The sequence below is a fragment of the Jaculus jaculus genome, chromosome 10 (assembly GCF_020740685.1).
Source record: "Jaculus jaculus isolate mJacJac1 chromosome 10, mJacJac1.mat.Y.cur, whole genome shotgun sequence".
Classification (NCBI taxonomy): domain Eukaryota; kingdom Metazoa; phylum Chordata; class Mammalia; order Rodentia; family Dipodidae; genus Jaculus; species Jaculus jaculus.
Genome location: NC_059111.1, coordinates 20,597,085 through 20,618,738, shown reverse-complemented (window position 1 = coordinate 20,618,738; position 21,654 = coordinate 20,597,085). Strand labels below are relative to the sequence as shown.

The 21,654-nt window shown below is 43.3% G+C and overlaps 1 protein-coding gene and 1 pseudogene across 1 annotated transcript in view; one reads left to right on the top strand and one right to left on the bottom strand.

Moving 5' to 3' along the window:
- Rec114 (REC114 meiotic recombination protein) overlaps positions 1-21,654 on the bottom strand; it is a 116,672-nt gene that overhangs the window by 6,829 nt on the left and 88,189 nt on the right. The window contains exons 3-4 of the mRNA XM_045160631.1: positions 12,253-12,333; positions 2,580-2,780 (exon numbers count right to left, since the gene is read on the bottom strand). Coding sequence (XP_045016566.1) covers positions 2,580-2,780; positions 12,253-12,333 — 282 coding nt within the window. The remainder of the gene's footprint in view (positions 1-2,579; positions 2,781-12,252; positions 12,334-21,654) is intronic.
- Positions 19,915-21,522, top strand: LOC101596652 (annotated as a pseudogene).

Sequence of the window (21,654 nt, the reverse complement as noted above, 5' to 3'; positions counted from 1 at the left end):
TAGTTAAAAGGCAAAAGACTTGCAAGCATAAGAGGGCCTTACAGTAAATCACCTGGTGTGGCTTGGATGTGAAGTGTCCTCCCCAAAAGCTCATGGGTTAGAGGCATGCTTGCCTGCTGAAGGGCTGTTGGGCAAGTGACTGGGTCCTGAGTGCTCTGACCTCGTCAATGGGTTGCTTTATTGGTGAATTCATAGCTGAATCAACTCTTAGGGGTAGGGCCTCGTTGCAGAAAGTAGGTCACTGGCAGTGTGCATCTTGCAAGATGTGTCTTGTCTCTCTCCCTTTCCCTCCTCTCACTGCTTTTTAGCTTCCAGAAGGACCATCTTTGCTCTCTTAACCACAGGCTTCTGAGTCACCATGGACCCACAGTAACAGAGCAAGCCCACCATGGACTAAACCAGTGAACCAGAATCAATCTTCCCTTTGAGCATTTTGTCACAGCAAGACACTCCCATCCCATTTTTAGGGAGGGGATTTTTTTTTCAAAAATTTTTTTTGAGGATTTATTTATGTTTTTGAGAGAGAGAGAGAGAGAGAGAAAGAAAGATGCAGATGGAGAGAGAATGGGCACGCCAGGACCTCCAGCCACTGCAAACGAACTCCAGGTACATGTGCCACCTTGTGCATCTGGCTTATGTGTCCTGGGGAATTGAGCCTGGGTCCTCTGGCTTTGCAGGTAAGTACCTTAACCCCTAAGCCATCCCTCCAGCCTTGGAGGGGATTCTTAAAAGAGCTGACAAGGTATATTGTTTGCAACAGGGGCAGTCTCTGAGGTGAACAACTTTAGTGTTAAGGTATCATCACACAAATGGTTAAAGGAAAAAATTTTAAAACACTAAATACAGCAACCTAAACACTTTTGAAAGCAAATTTTGTAATTACTTGCTTAAAGAGAAAGTCTTTATAATATAAATTTATGTTCACCTTAAAATAAATTAGATGGCAAGAAATGCTGTGACCAGATAGCAAAAAATGAACTGTCTTGGTTAAGAGGAACTAACATATAATGATATGGAAAAACCAAGGCTGGAAAATCATTTCCTCAAAGTAGAATATATCTTAGTTTGAAACTTTAATTTTTTCTCAAGAGCACACACAGATGCTTATTCTAGCAATAGTTAGAATTATGTCAAAGAAATGCTGGGATATGTATACCTGGAAGAAATTATAGGAAGTCTCAAACTTTTTACCTCCAGACTCCCTTTACTCATAAATTACTTAAGTCCTTAAAGAACTCTAATTCTTGAATTAATGTGTAGGTGACATTTATCATGTTAGAAAGTAAAACACAATTAAAATGTTGATTAATCTTTTTAAAACTCCATTATGTTACCATTAAAAACACTTTTGGTGAATAGCTACTTTCCAGAGCAAAACATGACTTCTGTAAATCTCTTCAAGTATCAATTGAAGGTGTAGCTGGGCTCTCCTATCTACCTCTGCTGGGTGTTGTCACATGTTTTCGCTGAAGAAAATGTGACTGCACAGACAGACATGAGCAAAGAGCATCGTAAAGCAGCCTTTTCAGATCGTTGTGGTATTCTTTGTAGAACACCAAATTCCAACAAGTGAATGTTGCTTAAAGGTTCTTGAAATATGGGTTCCAAAAATCACAGCAAAGAATTTGAGGAACCTTGATAATAAAATCCATTTGAGGAGACTTAATAATAAAGTCCATTGGTGTTTTTGCATGTTGACTAGCTCTTTTATCCATGTAAGAGTTTTAAAGCACCATGCATTGCCAACTTGTCAATATTGGCACACTGGCTTATACATAGCTTATCAGTGTGAACACACTTGATCATTTGATTATAAATGATAAATCACATTCACTTTGGTAACTCTTGTAAGTTAGCAAAGTGAGGCTTGTGAGAAACTTCCACTTAAAAGCTTACATTTTAGGCTTGATATGTTGAGTACCTATAATCCCACAGGTTAGAAAGCAGCCTGAACTACATAGTGACACCTTGTCTCCCAAAAGAACAAAACCGAACATTACTGTACTGTAAGTTACCCGAAAGTCAGAGGCCCCATTCACTTTGAGAAGTACCCACCCAGCTCTGAAAGAACGCAGCAGCTGGGTGTGTCTTGAGGGAAGTGGCCAGTCCAGCTGCAGGTACAAGTGTCACTTAGGGGCTTCTTGAGACAGCCAGTGCTCTGCAGAGTGGAGCCCTCAGCCTTCGCTGGCTATGCAAGCCAGTGAACTTGACTGACAGCTTGGTATCACTGCTTGGCTATACCAGTAGCAGCCTGACTTGACACTGACAATAAAAGTGTCAAATAATGTCTCAATATGATGAAAATAATCCACCTCGTGGGTTCCCTGAAAGTATCACAGGGAAGGATCCATGGAGGACACTATAGTGACACTTGGAATACAGCTGGAGTTCCCTCCCTGTGGACTTTCTAGGATGGCATGTGGTTATCGTAACTATCAGCCTTCAATTTACAAAGGTCACTCAGTATCAAGTACTTTTCAGTGCAAGCACAGTGGACTTGGCAGTGCCGTCACGGTTCTGCGTTCCCACAGCGCGTGCCGCTCCATCAGGTTTCCCGCGTCACCAGCACTAGCACTTACCTCTGCGCGCTCAGCGCAGTCCTGCCCTTGGTCTTCGCCTGCCCTCTGGAGGCCAGGATTTGGCTCGGACTCCTGGACGACGCCGTCAGACTTGAGAATTGTGACGTACTGGGCCAGGCTCTGCACACAGCAGCAGCAGTGTTCCAGGGCCGCCTCCTGGGACTCTCCACCAAACTGTACTCGGAACATGTGGCTCTTGTTCTGTTTGAGAAGTTGAAGTTAGTTATCCTGAGAGGCCCTTGAAACATCATCCGAGTTTGGTTTCAGTGGGATCTTTAGCTTCAAGGGCAGATAAAAGAGTGGTCATTCTCTTATGGATGCAGGTTCGGACAAGCCAGTAATTTGTTCTCATGACCCTTTTGGAATTTGTTCCTCACTGGAATTCATTTCCTCCAGAGAACTGACATCAGCACCTGAAAAGCCCTTATCATGCAGACAAGGCCTGTGCTTCGTCTTACTTGGGACACCGATTCCACAGCTTCTAGGTTTGTTTGTGTTTTTTTTTTGAGGTAGGGTCTCACTCTAGCTCAGGCTGGCCTGGAACTCACAGCGGTTCTTCTACCTCTGCCTCCTGAGTGCTGCGATTAAACGCATGCATCACCACACCTGGTTCTCTAGGCTTTTTTTTGTTGTTTGTTTGTTTGTTTTTGAGAGAGAATGGGCACACCATGGCCACCAGCCACTGCAAATGAACTCCAGGCGCATGTGTCACCTTGTGCATCTCTGGCTTATATGGGTACTAGGGAATTGAACCAGGGTCCTTTGCCTTCCTGGGCAAGCATCTTAATTGCTAAACCGTCTCTCCAGCCCATGGTTCTCTAGTTCTCTAAGAAAATTAGTTTTCTTAGTTTAAAATACAAAGTAATGACTTTCATAGCTTCTGATTTCTTAAATTAAATTCCAGGAAAATAATATATCAGTCCTAGTTGACCAAATTTTTTCTGCACTGAATGAATGAGAGAGCTGCTACATCAAATAAGGTGATGAATTTAACAAACCCTCCTGGGGAGGAGGGGACTGGCAGGTGCTGAAAGGGAACATGGCTGTCATTAGTAATCCCTGCTGCCCTTTATCTTTAGGAAGCCAGAGCACTACGCATGTCACGTGGGCAAGCTGCCTTTACTTTCTGAGATACAACCCTTGGCAAATTAGCAAATGTGGGACAGATGCAATTAATTTTTTTTATTCTGCCAGTTACATGAAAGTTACTTGATTGTAAGATTTAAAACAGCCAGTTTGTAACAACGTAAAACCACTAGTTTTGTAGTTTTCTGTTTTTCCAGTCTAATGTTCTGCCTAGTTTAGATGAGTCAACCCATGTGAAAGTCCCTCTGAAGTGCCCCTTGTGTATCAGTCGGGTTCTGTAAAGAAAAGCAGGTGCCAAGATTAGCATGCTGGCCATTCTTTTTACCTCCTCCATTTACAAATAATATTTGTGACCATGACGACATTTCTAGCCACACATAGCAGAATTCTGAAAGTTCCTATAAGCAAAGGGTCCTTGCCTTGTTGACAATTTACTCTTTAAATAGATCAAAATAAGCCAGGCATGGTGGCTCACGCCTTTAATCCCAGCACATGGGAGGCAGTGGTAGGAGGATTGCCATGAGCTCGAGGCCACCCTGAGACTACATAGTGAATTCCAGGTCAGCCTGAGTTAGAGTTGAGACCCTATCTCAAAACCCTCCCCCCCAATCATAAAAACAAATAATAAATCCACCAAAGTCACCTAGAGAGCTCTTGGCAGATGATAAGGCTTCCTGTTTGGAAGAATGCCGCTCACGCCCCTTATTTCAGTCAGGTCATATTGCTGGTGGAAATCACCCACCAAGAGCAGCTTGTGGGAAAGAGGTTTATTTTGGCTTACAGGCCCAAGGGAGAAGCTCCATGATGGCAGGGAAACAATGGCATGAGCAGAGGGTGGACATCACCCCATGGCCAACATCAAGTGGACAAGAGTTAACAGGAGAATGTGCCAGACACTGGCAAGGGGGAATTCTCTATAACACATGTAAGCTCACCCCCAACAATATACTGCCTCCAGGAGGCGTTAATTCACAAATCTCCCATCACCTGGGCACATAGCATTCAGAACACCTATGTGTATGGGGACACCTGAATCAAACCACCATATCCTTTGACCACTGCTGCTTGCTTGTCTTCATATGTTGATTCATTTAACTTTTTCCCATTATCATTATCCCTACTACCACTGTAGAAATAAGAAAAGGAAGTATTCTAGCATATGTCAGAACAACATACATTCGTACTAAATATATATGGTTGTTTTGTTTTTCTGAGGTAGGGTCTCACACTAGCCCAGGCTGACCTGGAGTTCACTCTGCAGCCCAGGTGATCTCAAACTCCCAGTGATCTTTCTACCTCAGCCTCCCAAGTTAAAAGTGTGAGCCACCATGCATGGATGATACATAAATACATTGTATAGCTCTTATAGATAACATGTACTGGGGCTGGGTATATGGGTTGGTTGTTAAAAGGGCTTGCTTAGCATGTAAGATTCAATCTTAAGCACCAAATAAAACTGGGCATTCTGGTACATGTCTATTGTTCAAGGTCATCCTCAGCTACATAGCAAGTTGGAGGCCAGCCTGAGCTACATGAGATCCTGTCTCAAAAAACACAATGTGTAATATATAGGTTATATTTTATGTATGTATATTTTAAGCTATACTGCTGTTCTGTAGCCTAATTTTTGATTTAACAATAAGTGAATAAAAATAGAAGTATAGCTCATTACTTTTAAAAGCTGAAGAGTATTCTTTTAACTGGCCTCCCACTGACAAGTATTGAGGTTATTCCCAGCCTTTTTTTTCCTATTCTAGGCCACAGAGCTTTGATAAGCACTTTTAAATATACATCTCTGTGGAAAAATGTCTCGAGCAGGCTTGCTGGGTCCATGGATATGAGTAGTTGCTTCGTGGGTTAATGCATATTGCCACACTGCCCTGCAGCGAGGCAGGGCCAGCTCACTCGTACCAAGGGCATGTACCCATTTCCCTGCACCTTCTTGCACTGAGGAGCTTGCTTGGGTAGTTTCATTTCTGTCAATTTACTAGTTGTACCTAGGTTTTCAAATTTTTAGTCCTTTGAGTAAACTCCTTTGAGGTTGAATACTTTTCTTAAGCTTCCTGGTTGGTTGGTTTTTGCCTTTTACATGTTGCCCGACATTGCCTTTGGCTATTTTTCTTTTCAAAGAATAGTATCAAAACTGGAGTCACCAAAAGGTAGCTTTCCCCTAAGAAGGAGAGCACCGGTCAGTGTGTGTACAGTTCAGAACACTATTATCTTGTGAAACTGAGCTGACTTGCTATTTATTTAGCTGTTTTGAAGTCATCCTGCTTTAGATGTTTTGTGAAGACATCTATGTGAAATATTTAAGTATTCTGTAAGGAACCTTTTGAGTAACAGCCCTACAAAACTTCAATTTTGTAACTGGCCAAAAATTTTACCATAAGCAGATATAAGTGAGTAAGGGCACAGATCTGTAGCTGATGACGTCAGTATGCAGCCACCTACATGAGTGCATGGAGGAACCAGTTCAGATAAGTAAGATTATTTGAAGTGGAAGTTACATGTCTGTAGTCTAACTGAAGTCCTGCTTCATGTTTGCTTGTATAATATTCTCAGGGAGACTTTGAATTTATCATCTGAAGGCAGAAATACACTTCAGTGCATGTGAACCCAAGATAAACCCAACACACATCAGGGAAAAAGTCTGAAAGTGAGTTCCATCTTCATCTTCCATGTCATGGTTTAACACAATGGAAAACTACCAGTATGCTAAAAGGACTGGTGGGTTGAAAATCTCGAGAATTTTTTATGCCCTCAGTCAAAAGAAAGAGCTCCTCACCAAGAAGTGCAGTTTCAAATATGCCAACAGACATCAATAGACCAAACAGTATCTAGGTCCATCATCTAAGGCACTTAGTTCATGGTTACAATATTTTTAAAAATATATATTTTAAAATTTATTTATATGACAGAGAAAGAGGTAGAGAGAGTGACAGAATGGGCGTGCCAGGGCCTCCAGCCTCTGCAAACGAACTCCAGACACATGTGCCCCCCTAAGCCATCCCTCCAGCCCACAGTTACAATATTTTAATAGTGGTTTTGATATGAAATGGATACCTAAAATTCATGTTAGAAGAATTTACTGGGCTACAGATGACTTAGCAGTTAAGGTGTTTACTTGCAAAGCCAAAGGACCCAGGTTCAGTTCCCCAGTACCCACAAAAAGCCAGATGTACAGATGTACAAAAAGCCAGGTGGCACATGCATCTGGAGTCCATTTGTAGTGGCTAGAGGTCCTGGTATGCCCATTCTCTCTCTCTCATAAATAAATAAATTTTTAAAATAGTTTAAAAAGTATCTACTGAAAATTCCATCTAACAGACTCCTTGAGAAAACAAGAGGTCAGGAGAAGACTGGAGAGATGGCTTAGCAGTTAAGGCACTTGCCTGCAAAGCCTGAGGACTCATTTTTGACTCTCCAGATTCCACATAAGCCAGACACCCAAGTGATGCAAGGTCGCACATCTGGAGTTGGGTTGCAGTGGCTGGAGGCCCTGGTGCACCAATTTTCTTTCCCTCTCTCACATTAAAAAAAAAAAAAGGAGAACTGGTTGCCTTTACAATTACCTACACATATAAAAATTGAGATTTCTCAACTTTTCAGGAGGGAATAGGCTCCCCAAGAACTGAGGTACAGATGAGCGTTGTGCACAAGCTGAGATGCCTAAGTCACAGGCTGTTACATTATTACACCCTAGGAGATGTCATGTCCAGGTGGTATCACATACAGCCAGAGAGCCCTCAAGAGACCTCACAAAGCCAGTGGGTTTTCCTGTTGGATCGGTGTTACTGACATGATAAGAAATTTAATATTACTGTCAAGACTCCAACTAAGAACTTTTCCTCACCATTAATAGTGAACTCCTGTGCTGTTGGAATTTGGGAGAAGGGACAGAAAAAGAGCATGCATGTGCTATGGTCTGAGTCCCCAAAAGACCATCTGTGAAGATCTATGCTCCATGATCAGGCATTTAAAGGTAGAAACAACCCAGTGTGGAGTTGAGAGGTGCTGCCTTTGGGAGCTCATTAGGATTAGAGGAGGTCATTGAAGCAGAGCCCCCATGATGGAACCTTGGGTACCTTTGTAAGAGGTGGAGGCTAGACACATGCTCCTTGGTTTTTACCATGTGGTTCTTTGCAGCAAGAAGGTCATTCCAGTCACCCAGTCCCAATCGTTTCATTAAAGTTATGCAGAGTGGACTAATACATCCATAAAAAGAATTTCAGGATATTCTTCTATTCTTTGCTTTTTAAAATATTTTAGTTATTTATTTGAGAGAGAGTATAGGCACATCAGGGCCTCCTGCCACTGCAAATGGACTCCAGACACATGCACTACTTTGTGCATCAGGTTTTATGTGGGTACTAGGGAATTGAACCTGGGCTATCAGGCTTTAGCAAATGCCTTTAACCACTTAGCAATCTTAGCTCTCCAGCCTCCTTATTCTTTGTTTTGAAACCAAGAGGTAACTTACCCTCAAAGCCAAAGCCAGATAAAACCACCAAAATTACTAAGTTACTAAGGGTGAGAAGTAGAGGACACCCCAGGCTTAGGCATATCAGCCAGCATTCCCTATAAGTAGAAATGTGTGTACTGTTAGCTACTGGCCATTCTCATTAGTGACTAGAATTGTTAGACGAATGGAGCCCCTCCACTCAATCTATGAATTTCAACCTGGACAGAGAAAAATGCAATGGTTAAGATCTGCAAAATTTAGGTTACATTAAATTTCTGTTACAAGTTGGGTGTGGTGGTGTATGCCTTTAATCCCAGCACTCAGGAGGCATAGGTAGGAGGATCACTATGAGTTCGAGGCCAGCCTGAGACTACAGAATGAATTCCAGATCAGCCTGGGCTAGAGCAAGACCCTATCTCAAAAAGCCAATCCCCCCCAAAAAGTACTCTGTTAACAGGAATGAAATTTGTTACCCTGTTTTTCAATTTCAACAATGTTTGCTCCATAATACTTGGAAATTAAAAGTTATCCACAGCATGAAGCTAGGCAAGTCTGAAAGAAAAATCTGCTTTAATACATGACATCAAGCCAATAGATAAAAGGAGGGAAAAAAGATTATCTTGATAGGTGTCAAAAAGCACTGGAAGAAACTTATCACGCAATACTGATAAAAGTATTAGTAAATAAACTACAATGAAGGAATATCTCTTTGAAGGGCTCAAAAAACGCCCAGTCGACAGCAGGAGATGTACTTAACATCTAACTACCACTTCCCACACCAGTCAGTAAGGTGTCAAGGCTGCCACCAGAAGCACAGGACCATGGTATTCTGCAAGATCCACACAACTCAGTGTATTTTCTTGTTACTATGGCAGAATACCTGACCACAGACATAAGGGTTTATTTGGGCTCATGATTTTGGAGAACAGGAAGGTATGGTGGCAGGAGTAGAAGGTGGCTTGCCACACTGGGTCCTCAGGCACGAAATGATGGACGCTGTTGTTCACAATTTTTCTGCTCTTTCCCCTCCTTCCAACTGAACTGGCTTCAGTGAGTTTTAAGAAATATTTTATTTACTTATTGGAGATAGAGAGAGAAAGAAAGGCAGACAGAGAGAAAGAATAGGTGCACTAGGGCTTCTAGCCACTGTGTATGAATTCCAGACACCTGTGTCACTTTGTGCATCTTGTTTATGTGGGTACTGGGGAATTGAACCAAGGCAAGTGCCTTAGCTGCTAAGCCATCTCCAGCCCACTTCTTGGATTTATATCTTAAGAACCTTTTGTATTATATGAATAATTACGAATTATATGAATTATATAAATATATGAATTGATAGTGAACAGAGATAGTGAAATTATGGATGGTGTGTTCAAACAACAATATACTATGTAGTCATGACAAATGTTTATAGGGGCTGGAGAGATGGTTTAGTGGTTAAGGCATTTGCCTGCAAAGCCAAAGGACCTGGGTTCAATTCCCCAGGACCCATGTAAGCCAGGTGCACAAGGTGGCCTATGCATCTGGAGTTCCTTTGCAGTGGCTAGTGGCCCTGCCATGCCCATTCTCTCTTTCTCTCTCTTTTACTCTCTCTCTGCCTCTTTCTCTCTCTCTCCCCCTCAATTAAATAAATAAAAAGTTAAAAAATAATTTGAAGATCCAAAGAAAGTTTCCAAAGAGCAATAATTTGATACACAGTTCTGCAATCCCATTGTATAATATATATATGGCAAATGGTTAACTGCCATGAGGCAGTGCAGAGTTAACTGGAAAAGCTCATTTTCACGATCTCTGAAGTCTGGAATGGCCAGACTGTTCCCGTCCTGATACATAAGTGGACATCATCTGGAGGGCTCGTTAGTGGAGAGACAGAAGTTGTGCTTTCCTTATAAAGCAGACTTGGCTAGGGATGTAGTGCAGGGGCACAGCACTTGGCCGTGCATGTGTAAGGTTCATGTATTAGTGACTTTTCTCAATGCTGTGGCCCGATACCTGACAACCAGCAACTTGAGGGAGGCAGGGTTTATTCTCACAGTTTGAGGGGACACAGTACAACACTATGGGAAAAGGTATGGTGACAGGAGTGGGAAGGAGCTGGTCACACTGCATCTTCAGTGAGCTGAAAATGAAAAGGAAGTGGGGCCAGACTATGAAACCTCAAAGCCCACCCCCAGTAACCCATTTCCCACTTCCTTCCAGCAAGGCTTCACCCCTTAAAGGCCCTACAATCTTCCCAAACAGCACCCTCAGATGGGGACCAAGTGCTCACACTTGGATACTCAAGGGTAAGGGGCAGAGAGAGGAAGACTACTGACCTTCCTCAAACAGAAATGTAATGGAGCTGCAGCTGCTGCCATGAAGGAGAGGCTAAAATCCCTGTAGGAAAGTTGACCTGTTGAGTTCCTGAATCAATGCTAGCAACTGCCTGATTCTGGGTTTCTTACTAAGTAAAGAGAAGGAAATTCCTAATCTTTTAAGTTATTGCAGCTGAGCTGCCTGCTACATTCATCTGAATACAATTCCAATAAAATATACATGTCCAGTTGAAACACCAAAGTGGCAATAATGTGTATGTGGAGACCCGAGGACAACTTCAATGCCATCCATCATTTTTGATGATTGAGACAGGCTCTCACTGACTTGGAGCTTGCCAATTAGGCTAAACTGGCTAGCCAGTGAGCCCCAGAGACCCTTCTGTCTCCAGCACTAGATTGAAGGCAAGTGCCACCACGCCCGACATTGTTACATAGGTTCTGGGAATTGAACTCTGGTCCTCATGCTGTTGAGGCAAGCATTTTACCAACTAAGATGCACAAAATGGGGCTGGAGAGATGGCTTAGCGGTTAAGTGCTTGCCTGTGAAGCCTAAGGACCCCGGTTTGAGGCTCGGTTCCCCAGGTCCCACGTTAGCCAGATACACAAGGGGGCGCACGCGTCTGGAGTTCGTTTGCAGAGGCTGAAAGCCCTGGCGCGCCTATTCTCTCTCCCTCTATCTGTCTTTCTCTCTGTGTCTGTTGCTCATAAATAAATAAATAAATAAATAAATAAATAAATAAATAAATAAAAAGATGCACAAAATGGCACGTGTGTCTGGATTGTATGCAATGATAAGAAGTCCTGGTGTGCTCGCTCACCCTTCCTTCCTTCCTTTCTCTCTCTCCCTTCCTCCATCCCAATTAAATTTAAAAATAATTTTTTAAAGACCTCTCTTGCTAGGCATGATGGTGCATGCCTTTACTCCCAGCACTCAGGAGGCAGAGTGCTGTGAGTTTGAGGCCAGCCTGGTACTACAGAGTGAGTCCCAAGTCAGCCTGCACTAGAGTGAGACCCTACCTCAAAAAACAAAATGCAAAAGAAAAAAGGCCTCTCTTGAAGACCTAACTCTCAAGGTCTGTGAGTCCATTAAAAACTAGTATCTTGCTGGGTGTGGTGGTGCACGCCTTTAATCCCAGCACTCAGGAGGTAGAGGTAGGAGGATCACTGTGAGTTTGAGGCCACCCTGAGACTACATAGTGAATTCTAGGACAGCCTGGGCTAGAATGAGACCCTAACTCGAAAAACCAAAAAATAAAAAATAAAATTTAAATTTAAACAGTATCTTTCACCTAAATTTCAGTATTACTTAGTCAATGAATGTTAACATATTGGCTTTCATAGTTATTTTGAAAGAAAATAAGCCAAGTGATTAGTCTGCATGTTTCTTTGATGTTTAACAGAAACTAAACAGGAAATAAAATGGACCTTTACTTTTAATATTAAACAGGACAAATAAAAAGACACACACAGGAAAGCCTTCAAAACTGTTCGCCCTTTTAAAGATATTAACTTGCAAGATGTGCGGTGCAGCCACCACCTCTTCCCGGTGCTGGAGGCAGACAGCGGGTGAACACCTTGCTCAGCCATGGGCTGGCCACCTGTCATAGCTCTCACTTCTGAGGTTCCCCTGTCAGCCAGCTTCTGCCTCGTCAGCCCCTACTTCAGGTTTCACTCACAATGCAAACCTTCTTCAACATGTGCCCTTCCCAGCACAGGCTGGGCTCACCCACAGGAGGGCTCCACCCCTGCACAGTAATGACAGTGGATCATTAGCTTAAACTAACTGGCCACAGGGCCAGTGGCATCTTGCCTTTATTATTCCAAACAGGAGACAGTCCTTTCGTCTCACAATCTTCAACCAGTTCTTGCTGCCAATGAGTGAAAATCCTTCCTGAAACAAAATAATTGGGCAAGATTAGCAACAGAAGCAACAGGGGCGCAAGTTCTGGTGTAACTAAACTGCTCCTGGAAGAAAGCTGTGTTTATGCACTCTAACACCTCACCTCAGGGCTGCACCCTGGTAACTTCTGCATGATCAGTAGTCAATATTTTATTCTCTGCTAAATCTTTCCACATTAAAAATTAAATGCTCCAAATAGTAAATGTCTAAAGTCATATTTCTGTAACATGCATGTCTATGCTGGATTTGTCAAAATATGAACTATTCCAAGAAATAAGCATCATTATATTGATTTGTGAATTTATCAGACCCACTGCAAATATCATTGTGAAACTCCTCTTCACAAGAACCTTATTTTCTGTTGGAAAATGTGAAGCTATTTGGTTTTGGATACTGAATGTTCAGTTCTTCATTTCCATTTGAAGAAACAAAACAGCCCAAGAGGGCAGTAGAGGGCACACGAGGCTCAAAAATGGGACAGCTGCAGGCTCCTGAAGGGGACTGAACTTTTTCTGCAACATTTTAGTAACAGAAGAGAATGGACATCCACGGATTCTGGCAGCTCTGAGCTCATTTTGCTGCCCGAGTTAGAACATATATAGTCTCCAATGAAGCCAACCTGGCATACCCACCACACGCACCCCCTCAAATGGTGCTCTGTCATGCTCAGTGAAGACTGTGAAGGACAAGTGAGTCCTTAACCACAAGAAATGGGATTCTATCATGCTCTGGGAAGATTATGAGGAACAGGAGAGATTTCTTAACCATAGGAAGTGTCCCTTAGCCATTCTTTCCAGCCTTTCCTCCTCCCAAAGCCCAGTGTGGTGAAAGACAACCTCCATAAAAATTTATTTCCTTGGAATACACTGTGGGCTGAATTTTTGATATTTTTCACTAGGAAAAAAAATGCCAATTGTAAAATACAAATTCTGATGTCTTTAAATCACCAATAGGTTATTGTAAAGAAAAAAAAAGTAGTTAGGTAAAGCATTTATGATTTCTTCCCCTTTTTTTGCCTGTTTATGTGTGATTGTGCGTGTGTGTGTGTGGTTGTGTGTGATCCTATGTGTGTGGGTGCAAGTGCATGTGTACGTGCATGTGTGGAGGGCAGAAGTCAACATCAGGCATCTTACTCAGTCAATCTCCACCTTATTTTTTGAGACAGGGTCTTTTTCTAAAATTGGAACTCGCTGAGTGAGCTAGACTAGCTACACAGTCAGCCCTGGGGATTTCCTGTCTCCACCTCCTGGGCCTATGAGGAAACAACTGCTGCACTGACTGGACGTGGGTTCTGGGGATCTGAACTTACTTTCTCCTGTTTGTGTGGAAGGCACTTCATCCACTGAACTGCTCCCCAGCCCCCATGTTATCCTTTCATGAGAAGGGGAGCGGGAGGCGTCCAGTGTATACTCCCATTTGCTTGTATTATCACAGAGGCGCGGGAAGCACTAATGCACAGGACACCGATTGATACCAAAAGTGTCTGGGGAGGGGGAAGAACAGTGTAGGTAGGCGGGGATGGGAGGTGAGTTTTGCACTCTCTATGAGAACATTTCTTCAAGCAAGGATACTTGTTCCCATGTAGCAAGAACATAAGAAATAGGTGGAGAGCCAGGCGTGGTGGCGCGCACCTTTAATCTCAGCACTTGAGAGGCAGAGGTAGGAGGATCGCCGTGAGTTCCAGGCCACCCTGAGACTACAGAGTTAATTCCAGGTCAGCCTGGACCAGAATGAGACCCTACCTCAAAAAAAAAGAAAAAAGAAAAGAAATAGGTGGAAACGTGACCTAAAAATGATCAGTTTATGGGAACTCCATTCTACCTTTCAAGTGCTCCACAGATTTCCTTCACACATTGCACACCAACCCTCACCCAGGCCATCAGCCTGCTACCATGCCTCACTCCTTTTCTCACCCCTGCCTCAACTCAGATGAATCCATCCTGACCCCTGGAACTGCTGGGACAAAAAAAAAAAAATGGCTGTGAGCTGACAGTATCAGGTAGCAGGGAGAAGACAGTGGAGAACTCTAGGGAACAGAAGCCCAAAGCCAAGAAGCACTGTCCTACTGGGAGTCCACATTGAGGAGCGTCAAGTGGCAAGCCACTGGCAGTGCCAAGTCATACACAGGCTGGAGGGAAAATGGCTAAAGCCTGCCTCGAGCACAGTGGCCAAGACGTCCCCTGCACTGCCCTGCCACTACACACTCACTTTCCAGCTCCACTTCCCTGAAAACTGCTAGAGCAGAGCGCCATTTGTTTCTGAGTCCAAAGTGTTTGTGCAGTAAGAGAGAGGGCTCCAATCTCTGGCCTGCACCAACCCCTCTCCTCCCCTCATTTTGCTCTGAGGTCCCACAGCCAGACCATCATGTGATCATAGGGTGGCGGTGTGTGTGAAGACCCATGCTCTGGCTGTCGTGATTTTACAGTGTCACATTTGTTCTTCAGTTGAGTTGCCTGTACTCTCCTTGGCCCTCGTTGACACTAACCACTGTGCCTAGTACGGTGGCTCACACCTGTAACCTTCAGTACTTGGAATGCAGAGGCAGGAGGATTGCCACCTGAGCTGCATAGTGAGGTCCAGGCCAGACTGGGCTACAGGATGAGATCCTGTCACAAACAAACAAAACATTGCCCTAAGCAACAAAGAAGACATTGAGGGAGGCAGCAAAGGACCTGGTGGCACAGATGCGGGAGAGCAGCCTGCGCACATCAGAAGTCAGAGGATGGTGGGAATCACCTGTGTCCTTGCCTGCCTGAGGCCGTTTCCCTTCCTGTGGACTTCGTGACTGATCTGGTGCTATTTGGGAGCAGGTGGGGGGTGGGGGAGGGCGGACAGACAAGGTCTTGCTACGTAGTCCAAACTGGCCGTCCTCCTGCTTCAGTCTCCTGAGTGCTGGAATGACAGCACGCCCAGCCGCAGATGTTTCTTGGTTCCAACTGCCCCCACCAGTGTAAGTGAGCCACCCAGGAAGCTGTCCCAGTGGGCAAGGGTTACTGGTGTTGAGTGAGGTAAGTCAATTTTTAGAAGCATTCCAGGCAGTGTGACTTGATAGATGCTTTGAAGCAAACATTGCATTTTGCTTTTATGGAAATGATAATTCAAAGTGTTTCTACCTTCAACAAATACCCTGATTCAGAGGAAGGCAGCAGAGGCTATGGTTACAAAAATAACCCGATGACTAACCATCGACAATCCAGCTAGTCCCCAAGCCCAGAGCACCAAAAGGTTTCTTGAGTGTGAGAAGGTGTTTCGGTGCCAGGTGATTTATTTAAAACTTTGATTCCGACTTAAGCTTTGGGTGTGTTTCTGACTCACTTTCCGGAACTCAGGGTGTATGAGGTTCAAATTACAATGAAAACTGAAAAAAGAAAGAGCCATTACACAGTATGACATGACGACGTGAGGAGAAAAGAAAGCAAGAATTGGGATTATAAAAATTTACATTTTCAATAATCAACCAGTGGATATTAAATTAACAAAAAGAAACAATCAGGTAGATAATAAAAATAACCTAATGCTGGTTTGAAGATTTGATTTGATTTTGGTCTTCGGGTCGAAGATGGACATTTTTGTTTCATTCAAAATGATTAGTGTTGTGACTGGAGAAGAAACAAATTGTCTCAGTCCTAAGGACCCACTCCACACTGCCCATGGAAATAACATCATGCCTCAGACTGACACAGCTCAAACTAGGATGCCAGTCAGTAGCTTCTGGGGCTTTGAAGTTACATCTCCCTTATGTTTAAGAGACATACAAGTAGCTGGTTTCACACTGAACCACAGGCTGCTTGGAAGGAGGAGTAAGGTCAATAAAAATTAGTAAAGGATGTCAACAAAATATGGACTAGTATGTGAACACTGATTGTACCCATCAGTCATTCCTATCTACATATGACTAAATAGTCAAAAAGCTAGGTCCCAGATATCTGCTCCAGGACCTGTCTTGCAGTCTCTACTCAACAAAGCCACCTGCTATGACTTTAAGACTGGTTCACCTAGTAGCAGCCCTGGCCAAAGACAGCTCACCAGCTCTCCACAGGGTGCTGTGCCCACAAGCCTTCTTTCAAAACACCTTGCATGGCTTTTCTCCTTCCTGATAAAACCCCAACCTTTTTCTTTGTTCTTCACAGGCACCAGAGGCCCCTTGGTCTGCGTGTGTCCCAGATTGCAATCCAATTCCTGTTTTATTTCCAAATTAAACCTTTTGCTCTGAGATTTATAATTCCTCTTCTTTTTTTTTTCACAGTGTCTCACTATGGAGCCCAAGCTGGCCTCAAACTCGTGACCCTCCTCCTGCTTCCTAAGTGTTGGGGTTCCAGGGACATGCCACCACACTGGCCTTTACTTTTAAATGTGTGTGAATGTGCACACACACAAGTATGCAGGTGCACGGTGAGGCCAGAGATTGATGTCAGGTGTCTTCTTCAATCACTTTCCACTCACTTTACTTTACTGAGCAGAGTCTCTTACTGAAGCCAGAGCTAACCGATTTGGCTAGTCCAGCTAGCTGACTTGTTCTGAGGATCCTGTCTCTGTTATGTACGGACTTATGTGTCAGGCCCCATGACTGACATTACAGATCACAGTCAAATGGCTCCTGCCCTCATGGAGCTGACAGTCTGGGGGAATCAAACAGCCATCCAGCAACAGCAGTCAGCGCACAGGCTCTGTATTTGTACAAAAGCACAGCAAAGCATTGTTAAACTAATGAGGCCCAGAGGAAACAGCCCTTGATCCTGTTTTATTGTTTTTTGAGATAGTGTCTCGCTCTAGCCAGGCTTGATGTAGTCTCAGCATGACCTGGAACTCATGGTGATCCTCCTGCCTCTGCCTCCCAAGTACTCGAATTAAAGGCATGTGCCACCACACATGGCTCTGTTTTGTCTTTTTGAGGTAAGGTCTCACTTTAGCCCAGGCTGCCCTGGAACTTACTCTGTAGTTCCAGGCTGGCCCTGCCTTTGCCTCCTGAGTGTTGGGATTAAAGGTGTGCACCACCATGCAGGTCTTTAATCTCATTAAAAAAAGAAAAAAAATAATTTGAAATTACTGAGCATTTTTCATTCTGTAATATAAATTTCCCAATATTCATATAGGAGTAGAGACAATAGTTTAATGAACTAATCTTCCAGCTACAACTGTAATAATGTAACCATTCATTTAAAATCATACTCACTCAAATGCCATGCACTCCCTGGATCATTTTGAAGCAAAGACTGACATCTGTAAATATTTCATAACATATCTTTTTTTTTTGTTTGTTTCGAGGCTGGGTCTCACTATAGCTCAGGCTCACCTAGAATTCATTATATAGTCTCAGGGTGGCCTTGAACTCATGACATGTGCCACCAGGCCTGGCTTCACAATGTATCTCTTAAAAGCTAAAGGACTCTTCTTAAAACATACCACAAAATCCTCATCTTTAAAAATTAACAGCTCATCTTTAATCCCAGCACTAGGGAGGCAGAGGTAGGAGGAATGCTGTTCATTTGAGGCCACCCTGAGACTACATAGTGAATTCCAGGTCAACCTGGGCTACAGTGAGACCCTACCTTGAAAAACAAAAGTCAACAGCTTCTTACCATTATCAAATATTTTTGTCACTATTCACATTTTCCTGTGGTTTTCTGCCTTTTCTCAGTTTTTGAACAGGGATCCAATACAGTCCACATATTATGACAGTTTTGTCTCTTGTCTCTTAAGCTATTGGTTCTCTCTGACATTTCTTTTTTTTCCTTGCAATTTCTGTTGAAGAAATTAAGTGGCTAGGTTCATTTCCCTCTAGGTCAAGGATCAACAAATGTTCTTCTGTAAATGGCCACTGAGGAAATATTTTAGATGTGTGGCCATGTAGTCTCCACAGCTGCTACCCAGCCCAGCCCCTGCAGGGAAAGCTTCCCTGAGCAATACTTAAATGGCAAACGTGGCTGCTGTCCAGCAGGACTTGACTTATAGACACTGAGATCAGAATCTTACAGGATTTTCACATCTCACAAGGCATTATTCCTTGAATGATTTTTAACCATTTAAAAATGTCAGTTTAGCCAGCCGTGGTGGTGCATGTCTTTAATCCTGGTACTAGGGAGGCAGAGGTAGGAGGATTGCTGTGAGTTCGAGGCCACCGTGAGACTACACAGTGAATTAATAGCAGGTCAGTTTGGGCTAGAGTGAGACCCTATCTTGAAAAACCAAAAAGGAAAAGAAATGTCAGTTTATTGTCTGCCAACCCTTCCTCTAGAGTTACTCTCACTAAATCCAATTACTGGGCCCCCAACGGTGTCTTTTAATATATACCCTTGTCTCTCATAATCCCTGTAGATCAAGAAGCTTGATCAGTTCAGTTCTGTCTTTCTTCCTTGGAATCCCCCAGCTGGGAACTGTTTCGGTTTCCACTGGCCTGGAGCTGAGAACCTTCCCTGAAAACACAGGAAGGTCAGTAGACAGCACACTCTAAAACTGCTGCCAAGTGAACTACAGGAAAAACCACTAATAGGGATGAAAGGAGCTTTTCACGGGTTGGAGAGATAGCTCAGTGGATGAAATGCTTGCTGTGAAAACATGGGTACCTGTTTGGAACTCCAGTACCCATGTAAGAAGCCAGATAGTATGGTAGTCATAATCTCAGCCATGCCTATCGGGAAGAAGGGAGGCAGGGGCAAGAGAATCCACCAGAAGCTCAGAGGCCAGCAAGTCTGGTGAGAGCAGCAATGAAAAATGTGAGACCTTGCCTCAAAGGAAGTGGAAGGTAAGACCAACACCCCAAACTTGTCTTCTGACCTCTACATGTGCGCCATGGCATGTGCTTGCCCACACTCCCACACATATATACAAATAACATATAAGAACTATCCCTTGTAAAAATCATATTTGATATCTGATCAGAAATTACTAATCATATGAAACCGGCATTTTAAAACACCAACAACAATGATTCAGCCTGAAGAAAATGAGTCCATAGAAACTATCAGAGAGAGGATTAGCAGGAAAGGATGTGTAAAACTCCATATGTCCAAACATTTATTTATTTATTTATTTATTTATTTATTTATTTATTTATTTATTTTCCCTCAATTTTTATTAACATCTTCCATTATAGAAAATATCGCATGGTAATACCCTCCTTCCCCTTTGAAATTCCACTCTCTATTATATCCCCTCCCCATCTCAATCAGTCTCTCTTTTATTTTGATGTCATGATCGTTTCCTCCTCTTATGATGGCAAACATTTATATATATATTGGGTTTTTTGAGGTAGGGTCTCACTCTGGCTCAGGCTGACCTGGAATTCACTATGTAGTCTCAGGGTGGCCTCAAACTGTTGGTGATCCTCCTACCTCTGCCTCCCGACTGCTGGGATTAAAGGCGTGCGCCACCACACCCGGCTCACATTTATTTTTTGAGGCAAGCCCAACTGACTGGCTTTTTTTTTTTTTTATGCGAGAGAGTATAAGAGTGAGACAGATTTCACAAGATGGCGGCATGCTGGCAGTATAACACCTGAGTTTCTAGGAGCTTCGTGCAGTGCGTGGGTTAAAGTTTCAAACACGCTATCAAGTGGGAACGTAGGCCTTAGAGATGGCTCTGAGTCAATCAATGCATGCAAGAAATAGATACAAAGACTGATTTTGTATATCTGGCATCAAAATATCCAGATTTTAAGCAGCATGTTCAGATCAATCTGAATGGAAGAGTAAGGAAGACTTTGGACTTTGTATTGATATTCCATTGGAGAGACTAATTCCCACAGTTCCCTTGAGACTTAACTATATTCACTAGGTAGAAGATCTGATTGGTCCCCAGGTTTCTGACAAAAGTACTCTCCGAAGAGGAACTGACATAGGCACTGGGGCATCCTTACTTGGAGCAACCCTAAATGGCTGGTATTTTCTTGCAACAGAAGTGGATGATATGTGTTACAATTATGCCAAGAAAAATGTGGAGCAAAATAATTTATCTGATTTCATAAATGTGGTTAAGGTGCCACAGAAGACACTCCTGATGGATGCTCTTAAGGAAGAATCTGAGATAGTCTATGACTTTTGCATGTGCAACCCTCCATTTTTTGCCAACCAGTTGGAAGATAAGGGGGTAAATTCTCGGAATCCTCGAAGACCTTCATCTAGTTCTGTAAATACAGGAGGCATCACAGAAATAATGGCAGAAGGAGGTGAACTACAGTTTGTGAAAAGGATTATCCATGACAGTTTACAACTTAAAAAAAGATTAAGGTGGTACAGCTGTATGCTAGGAAAAAAAACGCAGCCTGGCTCCACTGAAAGAAGAGCTTGGCATCCAAGAGGTTCCTAAAGTCACCTTCACTGAATTCTGTCAAGGTCGGACCATGAGATGGGCCTTAGCTTGGAGTTTTTATGATGACGTCACAGTTCCATCACCACCAAGTAAACACAGAAAACTAAAGCCAAGGAAACCCATTACGTTTGTAGTGTTGGAATCTGTGATGAAGGAATTATCCCTCAAAGCATCGGCTTTAGGTTCTGACACACTGGAAGGTATAGTAGTTGTGACAACATGGATAGAAAAAATTCTCACTGATCTGAAGGTCCAACATAAACAAGTTCCCTGTGGAAAAGAGGAAATTAAGTCTTTTCCTGACAGCCATCGAAAACTCTTGGATTCATCTAAGGCGAAACAAAAGAGAGCGAGTAAGACAACTGAGGGAGGTTCCTCCAGCTCCTGAGGATGTCATCCAAGCCTTGGAGGAGAAAAAGGCCACTCCCAAAGAGGTGAGTGGTAGCCAAGGTGTGGCCCAGAGTCCCCAGGAGAGTATCTTGTGTAGGTCTACTGTGCTTGAAGGCGAATCTGTCCCTGTAGGCAGCCAATGCCCAAGCCTCCTTACTGTCCCAAGAAGAAACCCCAGAAGCTATGGAGGATGAAAGGAATGAGGAAACAGGAGGGATGGAGGGCATGGAAAGTTGTAAAGGCTCTAGCAATGAAGCCCAGGATGGAGAAGCTTCTGAACTGTTCAGCCACTCAGTGGCTGAGAAGGGCAAGCACCTGCAAGGAACGGCTGGACAGTACCTGTTCAAGTGTTTGATCAATGTCAAGAAGGAAGTGGATGACGCCTTGGTTGAAAAGCATTGGGTTGAGGGCCAGAACAGGGATCTGATGAATCAGCTTTGTACCTACATACGTAACCAAATTTTCAGGCTTGTTGCTAGTTAAACTTGAACTTTGTTTACAGTCAGAAAAATGTCTATACAGGGCTGGCAGTGTAGCTCAGTGGCAGTGTGTGTGCTTGGCATACAGGAGGCCCTGGGTTCAATTCCTAGAATCAGAAAAAAAAAAAAATCTCTA